Source organism: Cajanus cajan, chromosome 10 (genome assembly GCF_000230855.2).
Source record: "Cajanus cajan strain Asha chromosome 10, NIPB_CcT2T_4, whole genome shotgun sequence".
Taxonomy (NCBI): domain Eukaryota; kingdom Viridiplantae; phylum Streptophyta; class Magnoliopsida; order Fabales; family Fabaceae; genus Cajanus; species Cajanus cajan.
The window spans coordinates 36,665,027-36,688,421 of NC_138526.1; the positions used below are offsets into that span (position 1 = coordinate 36,665,027).

At 38.2% G+C, this 23,395-nt stretch overlaps 2 protein-coding genes and 1 long non-coding RNA gene across 3 annotated transcripts; all 3 read left to right on the forward strand.

Moving 5' to 3' along the window:
- The first annotated feature begins 2,936 nt into the window (after positions 1-2,936).
- LOC109811931 (gamma-glutamyl hydrolase) lies at positions 2,937-15,128 on the forward strand. The gene is made up of 10 exons (XM_020375777.3): positions 2,937-3,304; positions 4,039-4,125; positions 13,182-13,271; positions 13,555-13,649; positions 13,816-13,876; positions 13,970-14,059; positions 14,182-14,244; positions 14,367-14,458; positions 14,752-14,844; positions 14,929-15,128. Exons 1-10 carry the CDS (start codon positions 2,981-2,983, stop codon positions 14,960-14,962), a joined length of 1,029 nt encoding a protein of 342 aa, XP_020231366.1. The 5' UTR covers positions 2,937-2,980; the 3' UTR covers positions 14,963-15,128.
- Positions 4,531-6,577, forward strand: LOC145952669 (uncharacterized). Its single transcript, XR_014430175.1, has 2 exons — positions 4,531-4,670; positions 4,764-6,577. It is a non-coding gene; the product is annotated as an uncharacterized LOC145952669 (long non-coding RNA).
- A 1,234-nt stretch (positions 15,129-16,362) lies between the features above and the next one.
- On the forward strand, positions 16,363-23,099 carry LOC109811946 (gamma-glutamyl hydrolase 2). The gene is made up of 10 exons (XM_020375799.3): positions 16,363-16,754; positions 17,791-17,877; positions 18,215-18,304; positions 18,622-18,716; positions 20,226-20,286; positions 21,761-21,850; positions 21,954-22,016; positions 22,139-22,227; positions 22,577-22,669; positions 22,746-23,099. Exons 1-10 carry the CDS (start codon positions 16,437-16,439, stop codon positions 22,783-22,785), a joined length of 1,026 nt encoding a protein of 341 aa, XP_020231388.1. The 5' UTR covers positions 16,363-16,436; the 3' UTR covers positions 22,786-23,099.
- Positions 23,100-23,395: the final 296 nt, after the last annotated feature.

Consider the following 23,395-nt stretch of genomic DNA (forward strand, 5'->3'; position numbering starts at 1 on the left):
CTCCCTGGACGCCGAAGACACATTTCTCCGGGTTGAGGCGCATGTTGTGCTTCCTGACCTGGGCGAATACTTCGGCGAGGTCGGCAGCATGGTCTGCTGCCGAGGTGGTCTTGACTACCATGTCGTCGACGTAGACTTCCATGTTCCTCCCGATCTGTTGTTGGAAAACCTTATCCATCAGCCGCTGGTAGGTTGCGCCTGCGTTTTTGAGGCCGAAGGGCATCACCCGGTAGCAGTAGTTGGCGTGGTCGGTGATGAAGGATGTATGCACTTCGTCAGGTGGGTGCATCATTATCTGGTTGTACCCGGAGTAGGCATCGAGGAAGTTGAGGAGGGCATGTCCGGAGGCTCCGTCGACCAACCTGTCAATGCTCGACAAGGGGTATGAGTCCTTGGGGCATGCTTTGTTCAGTTTGGTGTAGTCGACGCACATCCACCACTTCCCCAAGTTCTTCTTTACCAGGACCACGTTCGCCAGCCATGTGGTGTACCTGACCTCACGGATGAAGCCAGCATTCAGCAGTTTCTGCGTTTCGCCGACGATAGCCTCCCGCCTTTCGCCGCCTACCTTCCTCTTCCGCTGGGTGACTGGTTTTGCCTCCTTGTGTATTGCTAGCTTGTGGCAGATGAAATCAGCGTCTATGCCCGGCATATCAGCGTTGGACCAGGCGAAGAGGTCGGCGTTTTTTAGGATTTCCGCTTCGAGTTGCTGTCGCAACTCTGGGGTCAACTGTCTGCTGATCTTCGTGGATTGCCCGGGGAGTTTCCCGATCTGAAGGTCATCGAGCTCGTCAACGGGGCTAGGCCGTTCGTCGTGAGAGTCGGATCTTGGATCGAGATCGGCGATTTCTTTGTGGTTGGTGTGAGCCACGGAGGTGGGGTCGCTCTTGCACTGTTCACCGAGTGAGGCGATTTCCAGGCTTTCGGTGTAGCATTGCCGTGCCGTCTTCCGGTTCGCCTTGACAGAGATAATTTTTCCATCATGCCCTGGGAATTTCTTGGTGAGGTGTGGGGTGGATACCACCGCTCCGAGCTGGTTCAAGGTTGGCCTCCCGATGATGATGTTATAGGAGGTGTCGGCTTCCATGAGGAGGTATCGAACCATGATCCGTCTTGTATCCGGAGGTGCTCCAAAAGTTGTCAGTAGGTCCACGTACCCCCGCGTGTGAACGCTTCTTCCTGCAAAACCGACTAGGGGCTCTGTGTGAGGTTGTATGAGAGAGTGGGGGACGTCTAACCTGAGGAACGTTGGCCAATATAGAATGTCGGCCGAGCTCCCTTGGTCGATCAGCGTTTTGTGAACCTCCCAATTGGCTAACGCTACGGCTATAACCATGGGATCGTCCTAGTTGGGGTTGACCCCGCTATAGTCGTCATTTGTGAAAGTAATCGTCGGTGCACTCTGGTGCGAAGCTGAGGTGGTGAAGTGTATGTGGTTAACGTTGCGCAGGTGTCTTTTCCGGGCCGAGCTGCTGGCGCCCCCTCCTGCGAAACCACCCACGATTGTACTGATTACTCCCTGTAGGGGAGTTGGTCCTTTTTCCTGGCTTACCTCGGCTCGCATTGCTCCGCCGGGGTTGAGTTGGGAGGCAGAGGGCTGTTCCGTGCGAGCTCCTGAATCATGACCTCTGTCTCGTCCTTGTCCTTTTCCTCGACCTTGGTCGGGGAGAGTGGAGTGTTCCTCTTCCTCATTACGGTTGTTTGTATGAGGGGGGTGATCAGAGTGTCGCTGCGGGAGTTGAGCGCGAATCCTTTTGTTTTCCGTGCGTAGAATCGCTAGGTCAGCCTCATTGGCGGTCCGCATTGCGGCTAGGTCGGTTTCGTGCTTGGCACGCATACTTTGTAGATCTGCGGCGTGTTGCTACCGCATCTGCTCGACCTGCTCGATCAGTTGTCTTAATGCTGCTTCGTTTTCCATGTTAGTGGTGTGATCTAGGTCGTCTGTTACGCGTCTGCTATGGCTTCTGGTGAAAACCACAAGCGTGGCCGATAAGAGCTGTCTTGATTGACCCCACGGTGGGCGCCAAATGTTCTTACCGGAAATCTGCTGTAGAGCTGATCCGTCAGGTAAGATCGGTGAGCCTCCTTCACTGGTACGTTTGTGTTCCAAGATGGGGGTGGTACGTGCAAAAGAGACTCCGATGCTAAAGTTAGTATTTGTGGGAGTATCAGTCCCGTATAAGTAATGCACGTACCTTAGTGTGAATTAGGGTTGCTTTGGATCTTGGGCCTGAGATAAGATATGATAAGATTAGATGATGGATCTCGTCTGGAGCGAAATCCCTTGAGATCAGTTATGATCTACTTAAATGCCGAGCTGACGTCGCGTAGCGCGTGCTCGAGGTCATCTTGTGCTGTAGTGCCGAGCTCCCGAACTCGGAGCTCAGCTTCGCAGTACGGACAGTACAAATACTAAGTTCATCCCTAATATACTAGGAATGATCTTATAATTACTATGTCAAAAAACTTGATTGATAGAAAACAAAAATTTAAAATATAAAAAAAATAAAAATAACTAACAAGTCCTACACATTTTTATTTTTCTTCTCTTAAAGATCACACATGTATAACATTAAAAACAATTATGTTCAATCAGGATAAACTATTATGGATAGAGAGGTTGAATCAAAGATTTTTTATTAAACTAAAATGGTTTCACCTTAATCGATATAAAGGAAGTGTAACTTCTTTCTTTCTCACTGAATTATGTATTGTAACAATAAGTGATATTTCTAATTGTATCTTCATGTTTAAGTCAATAACCAAATCTTAATACTTAATTAAAAATCACATGTGCAAAACCACTTTAATTTCCATTTATCAAATTAAAATAAAATATTTTAAGACACAAACATAATCTAATTAAATATTATTGGCTGTTTGGCTAATAAAAAATTCTCTCATTCACGAGCCATGTGACACCATAAATAATCCCACCTCCTCATCAGGTTTTAGCTCCAAAATCACTTTATTCTCCAAAATGGGAAACGACAGCGTTTGCAGGCTTTTCTTCTTCCTCGCCCTCTCCCCATGCCTTCTCTATGCCATTTCCCAGGATCACCACATTTTCCTACCGACTGACTCACTGAGTTCGTCGGCGGCGAGTTGCCTTGCAACCGACCCAAACCTTAACTACAAGCCGGTCATCGGAATCCTGTCGCACCCCGGCGACGGCGCCTCCGGCCGCCTCAGCAACGCCACCGGCGTTTCTTACATCGCCGCCTCCTACGTTAAATTTGTGGAGTCCGGTGGCGCTAGAGTTATTCCCCTTCTCTACAATGACTCACCTCAGACCCTTATCAAGGTACTATGTTGCTTGTTAACACGGCAACTAATCAAATCTTTTAAATTATTTTTTTTTATTAATTAAAATATATAACTGATTGGGTGTATAAAATTTTTTTAAACTAATAATATATTGATGAATAATTCTAAAAATAATTAGAAATATTTAGTATTTCTAATAATTACATAAAGACATAATATTAAAAAAATTATAAATATAAAAAAAAAATTATATTTAAAAATATAATAATTTATTAAAAAGATAAAGATTAAAAATAATTATATACTCTAATATTTTTAATTATTAGGTAGTTTGTGATTAAAGATAGTTTGAACTTTGGTTTATAGGAAAGTTTGAAGGAAATTAGGTGACAACGGCTAAGATTTTAGAAGATAATTAAAGGTGAAGAATTTTATCATTGTGATTAGGGTTGATCTAAACATAAGGCTATTTAAGCTCTAGTTTTAAGCTTTAAATATTTTATTTTTTATTTATAAAACTTAATAAATTAGTTGTATAAGTACTAATTTTGATTTGTTGATTATTGTTTAAGTCTAGCATAGTAAGAATTGAGTTTGATTTTAGTATTATAACTTTTTTGCTGAAAGTTCTTTTTTTATGTGTGATTATTGATTTTCTTGTCGCTCTCTCTTATTCTTATAAACTTCAAAACTTATTTTAGACCTCAAAAATATGTTGGGCCAACCTGATTGTAATCGATGCTTAACTCAATTTTGCTTGACTTGATGCAGAAGCTTGATTTGGTTAATGGAGTGCTCTTCACTGGTGGCTGGGCTACGAGTGGTGTGTATTTGGAAACTCTTAAAAATGTTTTTGAGGTATATCATTATATTTTTCTAATAAGCGTATACTAGCTTAGTAATGTGCATAAAAAATTATTGAGAATAGCGTACTTTAATATATATTTTTTTAAAGATAGAAAAAATTATAAAGATAGTCAGAATAAGGATTGAATCTACATCTTTATATTTTTAACTATTTCAATCCTTCCCCACCCAATCACTAAGTTAACCCTAATGGTCTTAGCCTATTTTAATATAGACGTGCTTGATTAATGTAACGACCCGGCTGGTCACTACACACGGTATAGCACACTAAAACACCAGACAGATAGAACAAGTATATAAATATAGGATCTAGAATATATAAATATACAAGATTCCAGTCTGACTAGAGTTAAAGTGTACCAAGGAATATTACAACCAAATGCTACTATCCCAAGTAGCTACAAGCAAAATATCCACACAAGCAAATTAGCTCCAAAGTCCGCCGGAGACTCATCCCAAGAAGCCCACCTATTCCTGCTCTGCTCCCATACATAGTATGATCATCGCAGTTCCAACCACATGGAAAACATGCAAGGGTAAGCTAGTATTCTTTAAAAATCAAAACATACTAGTAAAGGATTAGCAATGTAATTAAATTCATCGTTATAATTATCAACACATCTGCACAGCTTATATTGCTCAACAACATCAGCACCGTAATGCGGTTATATCAACACTGCTTAGTAGCAGCAACAGCACCACTCTAGTGGCTATAACAACACCGACTTAGCGGCAACAACAACACCACTCTAGTGGCTATAACAACACCGACTTAGCGGCAACAACAGCACCACTCTAGTGGCTATAACAACACCGACTTAGCGGCAACAACAGCACCACTCTAGTGGCTATAACAACACCGACTTAGCGGCAACAACAGCACCACTCTAGTGGCTATAACAACACCGACTTAGCGGCAACAACAGCACCACTCTAGTGGCTATAACAACACCGACTTAGCGGCAACAACAGCACCACTCTAGTGGCTATAACAACACCGACTTAGCGGCAACAACAGCACCACTCTAGTGGCTATAACAACACCGACTTAGCGGCAACAACAGCACCACTCTAGTGGCTATAACAACACCGACTTAGCGGCAACAACAACACCAGCAACACCACCTCAAGTGGGTATAATCAGCATACAACTCAGCATTATATAGTACAGCAAATCAGCATACAACACAGCTAAGTAGTATTCAACACAACTTACTACTCATAACTCAGTTCAACATCCTTATAGTACAATACTGTTAAAAATCAACATATAATTCAGCTCGACTCAACAACAAAATTTGACACAGTTCAAAAATATTCATTTATTATTAATCATCAAACAATTAATAATTTCAAAAACTAACTTCCCTTACTTGGATAATCCTGAACCGAAATTTGAGCAGAACCTCCTCCTCTTTCTCCTCTTTTCTTTATTCTGACAGAACCACCTCCACCGGATTCCTCTTCCTCTTTCTCTAAGGATTTTCTCTTCCCAAGGTATGAATTTTCGTAACTCCCCAAGCCCCTATTTATAGCAATTCTGGCTCCTCTACCCGGTACGGCCGTTCCAAAAAGCGGAACGCCCGTTCTGGGCTCGAAAAAGCTACGCAAATTTTTGAACTGGAACGGCCCGTTCCAAATACGGAACGGCCCGTTCCCAATTTCCAGCAGAACGGCCCGTACTCCTTTTGAAACGGCCTGTTCTCCCTTTAGAACGGCCCGTTTCACAATCAGAACGGCCCGTTCTCCTTGTCGGAACGGCCGTTCTGAGCCCGTTCTCATTCAAGATTTTTAGTTAAATTTTAAAGCTTGGAACGGCCCGTTTTGCTTTTGGAACGGCCCGTTCCAAATTACCAAAACACCCTTCAAATTTTTTTGAAAATTGCGAAAATGCCATCAATAATTACAATAATACCCCTATACCTTTATAAAATTCACGAAAATGCCATTTTAATAATAAATAATAATAATAATAAAAAAAATAAGGTATTACAATTCTCCCCAACAACAAAAATTTTCGTCCTCGAAAATTCACTTACTTAGAAGAGATATGGGTACTGTTCACTGAACTGACTTTCTACTTCCCAAGTTGCCTCACCCGTAGTTGCATCCCAAAGAATTTTCACCAATTTTATGGACTTGCCACGAAGCTCCTTCAACTTATGATCAATTATAGCTACCGGTTTCTTTTCATAAGTCAGATTCTCCTTCACCTGCACCTCATCCATCTCCACCATATGACTCGGGTCATGAACATACTTCCTCAGCTGGGACACATGAAATACATCGTGTAGGTTTGAAAGAGACGGTGGCAAAGCCAACCGATAAGAAACCAGACCCACACGCTGTATTATCTGATAGGGACCCACGAATCTTGGTGTTAACTTCCGAGTCTTCAGCGCTCTACCCACACCAGAAGTTGGAGTCACCTTCAGAAACACATGTTCCCCCTCAGCAAACTCTAAAGGCTTACGCCTTTTGTCAGCATATGATTTCTGCCTACTCTGGGCAGTCCTCATTTTCTCCTGAATCATCTTCACCTTCTCAGTAGTCTGTAGGATCAACTCCGGTCCCACAACCACTGACTCACCATCCTGATACCAGCACAGAGGAGTCCTACATCTCCTGCCATATAAGGCTTCAAACGGCGCCATCCCAATACTAGCATGGAAACTGTTGTTGTAAGTAAACTCCACAAGCGGTAATACTTCCTCCCAACTACCCAAGTGATCTAACATACAAGCCCTCAGCAGATCCTCCAAGGACTGGATTGTCCTCTCCGACTGACCATCCGTCTGTGGATGATAAGCAGAACTCAGCTTCAGCTTTGTGCCTAAAGCTCGATGTAGACTCTGCCAGAATCTGGAAGTGAACCTCGGATCTCGGTCGGAAATAATACTGGAAGGCACCCCGTGCAACCGAACTATCTCCCTTATATACAACTGCGTCAGCTTCTCTAAGGACCACTTGATGTTGACAGGCAAGAAATGCGCACACTTGGTCAACCGATCAACAATCACCCAGATAGCATCACTATTCCTAGATGACCTAGGCAACCCCACGATGAAATCCATAGTAATGCTATCCCATTTCCACTCGGGAGTCTCAATCTGTTGCATTAACCCACTAGGCTTTTGATGTTCAACCTTTGCCTTCTGACAGGTTAAACAGGCCGCCACATACTCAGCTATCTCTCTCTTCATACCAGACCACCAGAAAGTCTTCTTGAGGTCTTGGTACATCTTAGTCATACCTGGATGTATGCTAAGTTTGCTCTTGTGACCTTCCTCTAGCACAGCTCTCCTTAGCTCAGCATCCTGAGGTAGGCAAATCCTGCCTCTGAACCTTAAGATCCCATCCTCTCCCAGCTCAAAGCCTACAGCTTTATCAGTACCCAACATCCCAAGAAGCTTCACCAGTTCGGTGTCTTGCAACTGCTTAAGTCCAACTTGCCTCAAGAACTCATTAGTTATGGTAACTGCCCCACAACTAATGTGATCCTGAGCTAACTCCACACAGAGATTCAAATCTCTGAACTTCTCAACCAACTCCAGCTCTCTAATCATCATACTTGTCATGTGGATGGATTTCCTACTCAGCGCATCTGCCACCACATTGGCCTTGCCTGGATGATACATCAACTGAAAATCAAAATCCTTCAGAAACTCCATCCACCGCCTCTGTCTCATGTTCAGCTCCTTCTGATCAAACAGATACTTCAGACTTTTGTGATCACTGAAGACACTGAATCGAGCTCCATACAAGTAATGCCTCCAAGTCTTTAAGGCAAACACCACAGCTGCTAACTCCAGATCATGAGTGGGATAGTTCCTCTCATGAGTCTTCAGTTGCCTTGAAGCATACGCCACCACTCTCTCGTTTTGCATCAACACACACCCCAGACCCTGATGAGAAGCATCACAGTACACGTCAAAAGGCTCACCAGAATTCGGTAACACCAACACAGGAGAAGTAGTCAACCTTCTCTTCAACTCCTCAAAGCTCCGTTCACAGGCATCTGTCCAAATAAATGGCTGCTCCTTCCTCGTCAACTGGGTCAGAGGCGCTACTATCCTAGAGAACCCTTCAATGAACCTCCGATAGTAACCCGCTAAGCCCACAAAGCTCCGTATATCCGTGACAGTCCTCGGGCGTTCCCACTGCAATACCGACTCCACCTTAGCCGGATCAACAGCAATCCCCTTAGCTGAAATCACGTGGCCCAAGAACTTCACCTCATCCAACCAGAACTCACATTTTGAAAGCTTAGCATACAATTGCTTCGCTTTCAAAATCTCCAACACTGTCCTCAAGTGCTCTCCATGTTCCTCTGGGGTCCTTGAATAAACTAAGATATCATCAATAAACACTACCACGAATTTATCCAAGAACGGCCGGAAGATCCTGTTCATGTAGTCCATGAACACAGCGGGGGCGTTGGTCACACCGAACGGCATCACAACATATTCATAGTGACCATACCTAGTCCTGAAAGCAGTCTTCGGTATGTCACCCTCCTTCACCCTAATCTGGTGATATCCTGACCTCAAATCAATCTTAGAAAACACCGTCGCGCCCCTCAATTGATCCATTAAGTCATCTATCCGGGGAAGTGGATATTTGTTCTTAATGGTCAATTTGTTCAGCTGCCTGTAATCAACACACAGTCGACTACCCCCATCCTTCTTCTTTACCAACAACACAGGAGCACCCCACGGCGAAACACTCGGTCGCACCAACTGCTTTTCCAATAAGTCCTCCAACTGATCTTTCAGCTCAGCCAGCTCAGCAGGAGCCATCCTATAGGGAGCTACTGACACTGGTCCCGCACTTGGAACCAGGTCAATGCTGAACTCCATCTCCCTAACAGGAGGCAACCCAGGCACCTCGTCAGGGAACACCTCGGCATACTCCTTCACCACATCGATACCAGCTAAGATCCTCTCGGTCTCCACACTCGTGGTAGCAAGCAGAAGACAGCATTCTGCCCCATCCCTCAGCAAGGACTCAGCTTGAACAGCTGAGATCAACAGCTCATCCTCCTCTTGAGGGAAGATTAACCGCCTATTGGCACAGTCTATAAGGATGCGATTGGCAGACAACCAATCCATCCCTAAGATTATGTCAATATCCACCAAAGGTAAACAAATCAAGTTCACCTTGTACTTCTTCTCATCCACCACAACTGGACAACCCACGCACAATTCAGAAGCAATCACAGAAGTAGAAGCGGGCGTCGACACAAGTAGTCTCAACCCCAACTCACACACAGGCACACCCAACAAAGCAGCACATGCATATGATATAAATGAATGCGTAGCACCAGAGTCAAATAGAATCATCACATCCTTACCAGCGGCCTTGCCCTTCCCCTTCACAAGATCAGAAGAAGTCGAAGCCTCAGCACCCGTCAAAGCAAATACCCTACCAGCAGTAGTAGGTCTGTCACCCCTCTGTGTATCAGCTCTCTGTGCACCACTCCTCTGAGTATCAGCCCTCTGTACATTACTCCTCTGAGTGCTCCTCTCTGGTCTATCCCCCGTAGGACAATTTGCCGATTCGTGGCCCATCTGATGACATCTGAAGCAACGGTTCTCCGTGTGCGGACAGTCCCTGATAAAGTGGGGCCCAGCACACCTGAAACATCTCAGAGTGGCACCTCCACTCTGTCTATCTCCACTAGCAGCACTGAAAGATTGCCTATAAACAGAACCCCCTCGCTGTGGTTGGGGCCTGTCATATGGTTTCCTCTGACTCTCACCTTTCTTGGACCCATATGGTCCCCCAATAGTCCTTACAGTACGGTTGCCACCTTCTAACTGCTCAACCACCTTCGCCTTCTCCACTAAGGCTGGGAACTCCGTGATGGCCATAGGCACCACCATCCTCTTCAGCTCATATCTCAATCCATCTGCAAATTTCCTGCATTTCCAAGCCTCAGGCATAACCTGCGAATAAAAACGGGCCAGGTGCTCGAATTTTATCGCATACTCAGAAACTGTCATCCCACCCTGATGCAGTCGCATAAATTCAACCTCCTTGGCGTGCCTTACACTGTCAGGAAAGTATTTCTCCATGAACACTGTCCTGAAACACTCCCAGTCAACGGTAACTCCTCTAGCAACAAGCATCTGATAGGTGCCTCTCCACCAATGCTCAGCCTCTCCCACAAGCATGTACACAGCATATGCTAACCTCCTCTCTGGAGGACATCCCAGTACGGTAAAGATCTTCTCTAATTCACGGATCCAGCGGTCAGCTACCTCTGAATCCCCATCTCCAGTAAACTGCGGAGGGTTACACTTTCGGAACTCAGCAAGATCCCGGCTCTCCTGTGACCCTGCAGGTCTTGCTGCACTAACTGCAGCTCTCTCAACCTCCATCCTAGCAAAATAGGTATTTTGTTGTTGCATAGCCATGGCCAACATCTCGAGGGCACGGGCTATCTGCTCATTTGTCCTAGTCATCTTTTACAAAAGATAACAACTTCTTTAGTAAACAGTAACTAAGCCACACAAAATCAATAGCACAACAAATCACCACAACAATTTCAGCACAGCAGACATCACAGCAAAACAACACAGCACAGAGCTAACACAGCAAAAAGCCTAAAGGAACTACCCCCAAAGAGTGTCCACTAGACTCTAACTGCTCTGATACCATTAAGTGTAACGACCCGGCTGGTCACTACACACGGTATAGCACACTAAAACACCAGACAGATAGAACAAGTATATAAATATAGGATCTAGAATATATAAATATACAAGATTCCAGTCTGACTAGAGTTAAAGTGTACCAAGGAATATTACAACCAAATGCTACTATCCCAAGTAGCTACAAGCAAAATATCCACACAAGCAAATTAGCTCCAAAGTCCGCCGGAGACTCATCCCAAGAAGCCCACCTATTCCTGCTCTGCTCCCATACATAGTATGATCATCGCAGTTCCAACCACATGGAAAACATGCAAGGGTAAGCTAGTATTCTTTAAAAATCAAAACATACTAGTAAAGGATTAGCAATGTAATTAAATTCATCGTTATAATTATCAACACATCTGCACAGCTTATATTGCTCAACAACATCAGCACCGTAATGCGGTTATATCAACACTGCTTAGTAGCAGCAACAGCACCACTCTAGTGGCTATAACAACACCGACTTAGCGGCAACAACAACACCACTCTAGTGGCTATAACAACACCGACTTAGCGGCAACAACAACACCACTCTAGTGGCTATAACAACACCGACTTAGCGGCAACAACAGCACCACTCTAGTGGCTATAACAACACCGACTTAGCGGCAACAACAGCACCACTCTAGTGGCTATAACAACACCGACTTAGCGGCAACAACAGCACCACTCTAGTGGCTATAACAACACCGACTTAGCGGCAACAACAGCACCACTCTAGTGGCTATAACAACACCGACTTAGCGGCAACAACAGCACCACTCTAGTGGCTATAACAACACCGACTTAGCGGCAACAACAGCACCACTCTAGTGGCTATAACAACACCGACTTAGCGGCAACAACAGCACCACTCTAGTGGCTATAACAACACCGACTTAGCGGCAACAACAACACCAGCAACACCACCTCAAGTGGGTATAATCAGCATACAACTCAGCATTATATAGTACAGCAAATCAGCATACAACACAGCTAAGTAGTATTCAACACAACTTACTACTCATAACTCAGTTCAACATCCTTATAGTACAATACTGTTAAAAATCAACATATAATTCAGCTCGACTCAACAACAAAATTTGACACAGTTCAAAAATATTCATTTATTATTAATCATCAAACAATTAATAATTTCAAAAACTAACTTCCCTTACTTGGATAATCCTGAACCGAAATTTGAGCAGAACCTCCTCCTCTTTCTCCTCTTTTCTTTATTCTGACAGAACCACCTCCACCGGATTCCTCTTCCTCTTTCTCTAAGGATTTTCTCTTCCCAAGGTATGAATTTTCGTAACTCCCCAAGCCCCTATTTATAGCAATTCTGGCTCCTCTACCCGGTACGGCCGTTCCAAAAAGCGGAACGCCCGTTCTGGGCTCGAAAAAGCTACGCAAATTTTTGAACTGGAACGGCCCGTTCCAAATACGGAACGGCCCGTTCCCAATTTCCAGCAGAACGGCCCGTACTCCTTTTGAAACGGCCTGTTCTCCCTTTAGAACGGCCCGTTTCACAATCAGAACGGCCCGTTCTCCTTGTCGGAACGGCCGTTCTGAGCCCGTTCTCATTCAAGATTTTTAGTTAAATTTTAAAGCTTGGAACGGCCCGTTTTGCTTTTGGAACGGCCCGTTCCAAATTACCAAAACACCCTTCAAATTTTTTTGAAAATTGCGAAAATGCCATCAATAATTACAATAATACCCCTATACCTTTATAAAATTCACGAAAATGCCATTTTAATAATAAATAATAATAATAATAATAAAAAAATAAGGTATTACAATTAAGCTTTTAAAATAAAAGAATATAAATAAGAAACATGAGAACTTGAAGCTATATATAAAGTAACTTATATATATATATATATATATGGATGCGGCAATTATGGAAAATTGGAAATTGGACATGGATTTTGCTTGATTTTACGATGAACAAATATGCTTGAGATTCATGGATCAAATCCTCTTGACTCATTAGGAGTTTGGATTCATGGAAATATACTTAAAAACAAAAGTTACTTCTTCGATTTAAATTTTTTTATTCTTTTAATAAACATTCGATGGAAACTATTTATTAAACAGGGGCATACTTTTATTAAAAATATCAGTTAGTCTTTGAAATTCTAAAATGTCAATTATTTTTCAAATGATTAAAAAGAAATAAAAATTTTGAACAGCAAGAGCAGATTTTGACTTTGAAGCTTGGCCGAATATTTGCTGAGAAAATGATATTCATATATTGATGTGTACCTTATAAATATTTTAATTTTGTTATACTTTAATTTGATTTTGATATATGTGCTTGTACAACTTAAAAATTCATTTATGTATTTTTATTTATGTACGCAGAAAGCTCTAGAGAAAAATGACGCCGGAGATCATTTCCCAACATTTGCCATCAACTTAGGTGGAAACCTCGTAATAAAGATCGTAAGCGAGGTAAGTTATCTTCATTATTATTCATGATTTTGAAAATTCACTCTTCTAAATTAAAATGTTAAAAATATAGGGATCCATGAGTTAGAGAAGCTTTGCTATTAATTAGGGTAATTTTATTAAGTTCATCTTTTAAACCATTCATAAAAGAATGACTTTTGAAGAAATTAAAACATGGATTTTCTTTTACTAATTTTTAAAAATAACAAACATGTTTTTTTTTTGGTGTACTATACTTTTCTGATGTATTGTATTTAATGATGTTTTTACTTTTCATTGGAAACAGCTAACTGATATTCTTGAAACATTTAATGCATCGAGTTTGCCAAGTTCTCTTCAATTGGGGGTGAATGCAAATGCTGAAGGAAGTCTATTTGAAAGGTAAGTAATATAAGCATTAAACACTTATTTTCATTTAAAAAAGATTTCAAATACTATTTTATATTAGATTTAGGATATTTGGGCACCTAAAGTTTCAATCATCCCTGCAATAAATTCCTTGATCTGTTTGATGAAAATTAACATTTTTTTTTTATATCTTTAATAGGTTTCCTCCAGATTTGTTGACACAGTTGGAGACAAATTGTCTTGTCCTGCACAATCATCGTGTGAGTTTTGTATAATCAATGACTTATTATTATTATTATTATTATTATTATTATTATTAGTGATGTAATTTTAATCTGTTTTTGACATGACAGTATGCCATATCCCCAAGTAAGCTTCAAAACAATGCAAACTTAGCAAGCTTTTTTGAGATTTTGACAACATCTAAGGATAAAGATGATAAGGTATTAACTAATCAAAATTAATGTTGTTGTCCTCTCTTCATAATTAAACCTAATGCATATTCTAACTTGTCATTATCTTTTAGTGAAGATCGATATATCTAACATTATGATTACTATTTTAGACTTTCGTTTCCACAGCACGTGGTAAGAAATATCCTGTCACTGTCTCCCTATGGCATCCAGAGGTAATTCATAAATTTTCTTTTAATGTCAAACACCATTAATTTTTCTATTATGTAGTTAATTGTCATTAATTTATTATTTTAGTTGTATTGGACCTTGGTTAATTTTACAAATAATGGGACAGAAAAATGCCTTTGAATGGGCCACATCTCTAAAAGCCCCTCACACAGAGGACGCTGTTAGGGTTACTCAGTCCACTGCAAACTTTTTTGTGAGGTTAGAACTCAGACTTTAATTTCTTCATCTATTTTATTATTCTCACACAGTATATAAGTGATCAATTCAGGGGGTGAAAATTGTAATTATGTAATACCTATTTCCACCCTCTAAAATCAGTAAAATGAATACCATCATAATTCTTAAAGACAATTTTGATTCACTCCAACAAGGAAGTTTAATGATAAACATAACATATTATGTTACTATATGATTTTTTTGGTAGTGGTTTGTGTTATCACATGTACTTGTGAATGGTTAACGTATTTTGACCTTGATGAATTTGGGTGCAGGGAAGCTAGGAAATCCTCAAACACACCAGATGCTCAAGAAGTGCGAGATAATCTCATTTACAATTTCAAACCTACTTATGGTGGAACGGCTGGGTAAGTCCCAGTGTCTAATTTGTGACAATGATATTAATCAAATGCACTGTGAGTTCGTTTCTGACAGTTTTTTGCAACTTGCAGGAAAGGATATGATGAAGTTTACCTCTTTGAATAATTCTAAATGTAGGAGGTGTCCTTGAATGTAATGTTGTGCACCATAAATTATGGACGATGATGTATGTTTGAGCAAATAAAAGTTTGTGCACAATGGTTCTTGTAAGATGCTTAATATCATGGCAGTGCTCTGCTTATCGATGTGATATATCCTGTTATTGCCCAAACTTTAGTATATTTTCTATTTGCTGTGATTTTATTAAGAAAAATACGTAACATATCTTTTAATACACTTTTTTAGTTATTGACTAATGAATGTCATTCTTAACTTAGTAGTTTCCAATGAAAATTATGAATAATGAAGAGTGTGTCAGAAAAAAATGCATTAGAAGTTGTGATGCTAATGTTTCTCGTTTAAATAATAATTAACATGGCTAGCAAACAAAGTGAATGATGCAAATTCTGAACTATAGGAGTAACGTTTCAAGTATCTTGTAAAAAAATGTCAATGAAGTTGAGTTTAATGAAGGAGTTGAGTTGTATTGAAAAAAAATCAAGTTTCACATAAACTAAAAATTAGATAATTAAATAATATATAATTAAAAAATAATATTTAAACTGATTTTATAAAATTGAATTAAGTTAAAATTTATTATTCTAATTTATAAAAATACAAATGGGAGTTGATAGATACCCGTATTCAATAATTGTCATTCACATCATTTGTATATGATTCAAATAAAATTACTTTAAACAAAAACACATGAAAAAAGAAAAACTTACAAAAAAAAAAAAACAAAATCCTATAAAAAAATGTGATTATTGTAAAACTATTAGACATTAAAAAAAATTTTACAACTTCAACAATTATAATCTATATTTTATATTTGAATATTAAAAAATTAAAGTATTTTTTGTAATTTATATTATTTAAAATTAATTTATCCATTAATTTAACATATGTTTTTAAATATTTTAATAATATTATACTTTATTTATTATATATTTAGAAAATATTTTTATAAATTAAAAAATGAAAAATAAAAGAGATAAATTAAGAAGTGGCATTTTCATGTTTAAAACTAAAAAGTGGGGCAATGTGATAAAAGATTCAAGAAAAACAATATTAATAATTAAGAAAAAAAAGTATTGATAATTTATTATTTAGAAGTAATTTGTTTTGAATTCCCATTTTTTTTAATAGGCCCATAACTTTAGAACTTTTGAATTTTCATGTGGAAGATATCTAAACAAATGAAGATAAAAATTGATGGTATATATCAACAATTTTGATTGCCATATTCCTCGAAACCCCTCAAAGGGTTTTAGAAATCTTAATTAAAAAAAAATATATATATACATAAAAAAATAATAAATTTGTCTTAGAAATGATAATGAGTTACGCGTGTGGCAATGGTATTGGTACCCTTTCTCGTTGTCAATAGGTCGAACGAAACGAAGTGGACCCCACTCGTCCTTTTCAGCACTTTCATTATGATCCACATTTTCATTCGCTCCAACATCACTTCTCCAACATGTCAAGCGACGCCGTTTGGTTCCTTCTCCTCCTCGCTCTCTCCAAGTATCTTCCTCCGGCCAGGGCCAACTCGCTCATCCTCTACCCGGGTCAACTCGCACGTGACTCGCCCGCCAGTTGCCCTGCTCCCGACCCCAACCTCTACTACCAGCCGGTCATCGGAATCGTCAGCCACCCCGGCGACGGCGCCTCCGGCCGCCTCAGCAACGCCACCGGCGCCTCCTACATCGCCGCCTCCTACGTCAAGCTGGTGGAGGCCGCCGGCGCCCGAGTTGTTCCCCTCATCTATAACGAGCCGCCGGAGACGCTTCTCAAGGTTTCAACCTTTACTCCTCACTCACTGTTACTGTTGCTGCTTTTAAAATTAAACCTAATCAAACAAAGTATAAATAAATAAGAGTAAATAGGGAATATGCTCATGGTGTAAAGAGATTCTACAAGTTTTAGCTGCTTTAATTATTTTTTTCTTTTAATTTTTATAATTAAAAAAAATTCATTGTAATCTTTTAAATATATATATTTTTTACAATTCTTATAATAGCATAAACTTTTCTTTTTAAGTTACATGAGCCTTTTGTACTTCCTATAAAAATAGATACCAAAGACTAAAAGTATATATAAAAAATAAAATTGAATGTTTTACCGGCAATAAAATAAAATTTATAAAATTATATAGAGAAAAAAGTATAATTAAACCTTTTTATCCTTAAAAAAATTATCATGAATAAATTTGTTATGCTTTTATAATAATCAGCTTGAAAGTTCTACCAACTATGCATGCTTTTGACACAATATATATACATATGTGGTACATTAATGAAAAAGAAAATACAAAAGGTCTAGTTAAAAGCTAATAAAACATCCCTGTAACAAATGTCCAACAAAAAATTGATTAATTAGTTTTTTTTTTTGTTATAATCAACTAGTTTTTTTTATAAAAGATTTTAAAGAATCTAATAGAAGAGAAGTTCAACAAGTTTTAGTCTATGGAGAAATTTACTTTTTTTTTTTTTCCTATTTGTATATGATAGATACAAGCTTAAAAGAGTTTCCTATAGATTGTTTTTATATGTTTATTTTTAAAAGAGAAATTCTCAAAGTTCTCTTATATTTAAATAGGCTCTTACACAATTACACTCTCCTTCAATCACAGTTAGTTTTTTTTTATTTAAATTTTTTATTATCTTTTATAATCATCATCTTAAATTATAGTAACAATAATTTCTGATTGATTGATGGTATAAAATGGGGAAGAAAGAAAAGTATTGTATTCGTAACATTACCCTACTTTTCTTCACATATGATATAGAAATATTTATGATGATATTGACTACGGTTTGCACTCATTGCAGAAGCTCGAGTTGGTAAATGGGGTTCTCTTCACTGGTGGATGGGCTAAAACTGGTTATTATTTTCAAACTGTTACCAAAATATTTAAGGTATCTGTTTATCTTTTTCTAATGCTCACTTAACGAGTGATATGGATGCAGATGTTAGAGTGACTTGTTTTTCAAGTAACCAAAATACATTTGTTAGAAATTCTCTTTGCATCTGAGTAAAATATAGGCTTCTAGAATTTGGAATGTGAATAATGGGTGTAGAATTATTAACGAGGATTGAGGAGAGGATAGCTAGTTTCTTTGATACTTGTTAGCCATTATTTTACTTGGACTTTTGTTTGATAAGTTTGTTTCCAAGATGTTAAGCAGTGATTTATTAAACATGTACTTTTACATTTTTAGAATTTTATGTATCAAGTTGTATTTGTCTGTGCAGAAAGTTTTAGAGAAAAATGACGCCGGAGATCATTTCCCATTATATGCCATCTGCTTAGGTTTTGAACTCATACTGAAGATTGTAAGCCAGGTAAGATTGCAGATAAATCAGTTATTTGTATATTAATTAGTATTTTAAGTTTTAGGCACCTTAGTATAGTTTTCTGATTAATTTTCTTCAAGTGAATTCAATTTTTATGTTACCTTATTATGTTGCCATTCAGAACATGTGATGGTAGAAAAATCAGTCATTTTACCAATTTGGAAAAAAAAAATTGTTGCAACCATGTTAAATAATATTCATGAAATGTTGATATGAGTTGAGGACTTTTGATAATCTACTCTAGTTCTTCTTCTTTTTTGTGCTTTTTCAAGTTTTACTTTTTTCTTTTTCTCCCTTGATAATAGGACAATAATATTCTTGAAGAGTTTAGTGCACCAAATCAGGCAAGTACTCTTCAATTTGTGGAGAATGCAAAAATCGAAGGAACCGTCTTTCAAAGGTGAACAATTTATTATGCTAATAGTAATTTTGTGAAGTTGCACTTTGATTCCCTAATGGACGTATAACGAAGTTGGAAACTGATCTATGAACTTAGGTCGCCTTTGGACATATTTTTTAAGCACCTATTCCCTTTAAAAGGGAAGTTGGACCAAACACAATTTTGTAAAATCTGTAAAAACTAAAACTGGCATTTTTTGTTAATTGATGAAAAGCCAAAAACAGATTGATTGGGTAATTTTATTTTATCGATGTTTTATTTGTATCACTGTTTTTTAATTTCCCAATTTTTGTTACAGAGGATTCCCTGTCCTTCAAATTTATTATACTTTTTTCTTTATCTTGATGAATTTATTCTTTTATATGAAAATAAAAATTGTTATTTCCATTGTTTTTTGTTATACCTCTTTTATTGAGGGCATGACTTTAATTTATTAGATAGAATTTCTTGTATTAACACATATCTAACATACAGCATTAAGACACAACCAGACATGATGTTATAACAAATGAAAAAGGAGTCCCTATAAAACACAAGATATTAGCCAAATATGTTTGATTTCAACTTAGTTGGCTTTGTTTATTTTAGTTAACTATCAAAGATGTGGGCTATCTGTCTCCAACTCATAAACTTATTGTTATTCTTTTACTTCGATAAAAGGGGTACCTGTGATAATGGAGGCAAGTTTAATGGTAAGCAGTTATTGTGAGTGAGAGTCTACTTGTTGCATTTTGACAGGAATTGAGTATTATGGGTTGCCTAAGTCCCACGTAAGTCCCACGTAAGTTGTAGTATGGGATGCTTGGTGGAGTGCTTAAGTGGCCTGGTTCTCCCCATTGATTGCTAGCTTTTAAGGGTGGGTTCCCCAAGTGCTTCGGAATTTATCACATTCCCTTCCTCGCAGATTTGCTCTGTGCCCTGTCAGATTCTTCCAATTCACTCACAGATTCCCAAGTGCAGTCAAATGCAAAGGCCATTATGATAAAGGCTGATACTAATGTAGCTAGAGATTTTATGTTATACAAATTCCAAGTCCATTTGCATTAGTGAAAAGCCCAATCAGTTCCTGTCTTATAAAGCATTACTGAATTCCTGATAGTATTTGGTCCTTTCTTTCTCTACCGATGAATCATGAGAAAATAGTGAAAAAGTGAATGGGTTGGCTTCCATTTAACACAAGGATGAAGTAAAATTTAGAAAAAAGAAAAAAAATGTCTTTGTTTATCAAATAAAAATGAAATTAGATGAAATATGGAGAAGACTAAGACAGAGTAGAGGTAGCAAGAGACAAAGGAAGAGAAGCCAGAACAACAAAAATAATGCCGATACATGAAATTCTCTCTTCCTGAAGATTTCCTCCATACTTGTTTAATCTCTGTCTATTCATGAGTTTTTTAATAATTTCTCTTCCTCTACAATGATGTTGGTTTATTAAGTATTAAATTTATACATTCCTTAACATTTTGTCTCCGGATTTGATATGCATTTATCATTTTCTCTTTCCTGCAGATTTCCTCCAGAGTTGTTAAAGAAGTTGAGTATAGAGTGTCTTGTCATGCAAAATCATCGTGTGAGTATATATAGTCAATACATTATTCTTCAGCATGAGGGTTTGCTAATTTTTACAATTTGACAACAATTTAATTGGACAAATTGCCTTCAATTAGGGTATTTGGCTGCTGCATGAATGTACCTTTAAATTGGTTCTATTTTATAGATTTATGACATTTTTTAAACAAGTCTATGATGGCACACCATACACTCCTGGTGCATCGTTGCACCACTAAGTATGAGCCATGGGATCAGTTAAATGGCCTGGTAGTGGTACTGGTATGTATGACAGTACTATCCCAAGCAAGCCCAACTATGGTTGGAGTTGTTAACTTCATAACTTGTTACCATGTGACCCCAAACATAGTAGGAGCTTTATAGCAATAGGCTCTAGGGATATTTACTGGCCAGGTGGACCTGACCAACCTGACCCTAGGAAAAATGAATGGGTTGATTTGGATTTTTGGGTAAAATTGGTTTGAAAATTTCTGAAAAATCTAATCAATTTGGTTTAGGAATCACTGTATTGGGTTTTATCATGCTTTAAAGTTTGAATTTAGAGTTTCTTTTTATTTTTTACCTTGACTCGACTATCTAACCCGATCCAACTTGTTCTTGGTTGCATTGGGTCAGTTTAGGTTGCAGACTCAAAATTAATTGGAATTGATTTAATCCAATCCATTTTGTTTTGATTGGTTAAGCCCCTTAACTTAACCTATCTCTACCAATCATGAACGGACTTACTAGACTCCACCTTGCCCCCCATTTAATTCAAAATGCTTAACCTGTCAACTTTGACAAACAAAAACAAAATGGTATGTGTTCCTTTGAAGGGTTCCTTACCACAGCATCTGTAGCATGTTTTTCATTGATGCAGAAAGCTTTGAAGTAGCATTTAAAAGTTATTGGATATTTGCTTATTAGGTAGAGGCTCCTGAAGATAGGACAATTCATTGCATGTCTGTCGCTTTTTCTAATTATCTGAATATTATTTATGTTTTCCAGATTTCATTGTTGACTCTTCCTAAATTCTTAAACATAAAATGCTGAAGGAAACTAGATCCTATTAATTAACCAAACTACAATCCAACCAACCCAGCAACTTCTAAGGCCGGGTCTGTTACTAAAAAGTCCCTTGCAAGCATAATCTAGAAAGCTCAAGAGAATTTAGGAGGGAGAGGTAGTTATGGGAGAGAGAGAATAGCAAATCCGAGGGGATTTGTCTGAATAGGAATTTTGTCAAAGGGAGAGGGCGTCAAAAGCCTTAAAATGTGTTTGGGGTCAAAGAATATTGCCTTGGCTCGGAAGTTTTGCTCTTACTATTTTTGTCTCACACTTTCTCAACAAAAATATAATCTCTCCCTTCTCATAATTTTTTGTGCATAATCTCTCTACAGATAGGAATTTTTGTCAAATGCAGTTTAATGAAGTTTATCAGTTATAGACGTTTGAAATTCGGTAATATAATGTTTATCTTATTTTGGACGTGATAGTATGGCATATCCCCCGGAAAGCTTCTTAATAACGAGAAGTTATCTAGCTTTTTCGAGATCTTGACAACTTGCACGGATGAATATGATAAGGTACTCAATGTTATATCTTAAAATGTGATATTGGTTTGGGATTCCGTCTTTTTTACGTATTCATAGCCTTTAATTGCTCTAATAGCATCAGTAATTGTTTTAGGTTTATGTTTCCACTGTACGTTCACGAAACTATCCCGTGACTGGCTTCCAGTGGCATCCAGAGGTGATTGATAAATTTTCTGGCTATGATCTGTTGCAGTATTGTGAATTTTAATTCCTAAATACTATGAAATACTCGTACTATTTCAGCTATGTAATGTTCTTTGTAAATAAATGATGTCACAGAAAAACGCCTTTGAATGGGGTCCACCAGCAATTCCACACACGGATGATGCCATTTTGATAACTCAGCTTGTTGCAAATTATTTGGTCAGGTTAGGACTCAATTAACAATCATTTGTTCAGGTTATAGCTGATAGATGATTCTCCGAAGCCATCAATCAGGCTACTGAAAAATTAGATGACAAAGTTATCCAGAGTAGTTGCTATTACAGTGAATGAAAAATGATGCAATTTTGTTTACTGCTTATACTGATATGAAAGTTGTCATGAGTACCCTTTATAGTCTCCTCTTACCCTACTTAACTGTGAATCCCAACTTAAGTTTGGAAAAACATCTTTAAGGCACTCTTGCTACCTATGAAATGATTGAGCTATGTTTTCTGTCTTTGCAAACTATAAAATGGCTAACATTTTTCCACTTTTTCATTCATTTGGTACCAGTGAAGCTAGGAAATCCTTGAACAGACCTGTTGTTCAAGAATTGCTAGACAATCTCATTTACAATTACAGTCCTACTTATTGTGGGAAAGCTGGGTAAGCCAACATTGATTATGACATTAATTTTTTTTTCATGTGAAGTTATTGATGTTGATGTTTATGCTTCTTGTAGGAGAGGATTTGATGAAGTTTATATATTTGCACCGGCCTAAATTCTGGAGAATTCAACCAATAATGGTATATAAGAAAAGAAAAAAAAAAAAGATAAAATGCATTGAGCTTTTCCACAAACTAAAATCAATTTATGCTCCTTAGTTTTTGGAGAAGTTAAATCAAAAAGCATTTATAAAAAATAAGTGTATTGATTATAGTTTACATAAGAAACTTAATTTATTTTGTCTTATTTCTTCTTTTATAAATGTTTATGCAACATAATAATTATGTTGTTTGCACAGTTGCACACGAGTAAATATCAATATTGTTATGCACACTAACAACATTTAGATGCCTTAACATTTTACCAAAAGTTATGCTCTCTTATGCATTGTATCATGTTATTACCTGGTTTTTGGCCTTTGCTTTTGGAAGTGTTGATGTGTATGCAGACGCACATAAGGATAACATGAAACATTGAATAAATATGATAGATAGTTTTCCTCGAGTACGTGATGATATTGACTTTAAGAACTTATTCATGTTTTATGTACAAGTTCCTCAATATATAATAGAGTTGTCTTAAATATGTTGAGAAACATAACTAGTAAGGAAATAATTTTGTCGCAAATCCAAAATAGAGGGGAGAAAATTGATGAGCTCATGTCA

Coding starts and splice junctions, on each gene's coding strand:
- LOC109811931 (XM_020375777.3), top strand. CDS start 2,981: ATGGGAAACGACAGCGTTTGCAGGCTTTTCTTCTTCCTCGCCCTCTCC. Junction 13,650..13,815: donor GAAGGAAGTCTATTTGAAAG/GTAAGTAATATA, acceptor TATCTTTAATAG/GTTTCCTCCAGATTTGTTGA. Junction 14,459..14,751: donor ACTGCAAACTTTTTTGTGAG/GTTAGAACTCAG, acceptor ATTTGGGTGCAG/GGAAGCTAGGAAATCCTCAA.
- LOC109811946 (XM_020375799.3), top strand. CDS start 16,437: ATGTCAAGCGACGCCGTTTGGTTCCTTCTCCTCCTCGCTCTCTCCAAG. Junction 16,755..17,790: donor CGCCGGAGACGCTTCTCAAG/GTTTCAACCTTT, acceptor CACTCATTGCAG/AAGCTCGAGTTGGTAAATGG. Junction 18,717..20,225: donor GAAGGAACCGTCTTTCAAAG/GTGAACAATTTA, acceptor TCTTTCCTGCAG/ATTTCCTCCAGAGTTGTTAA.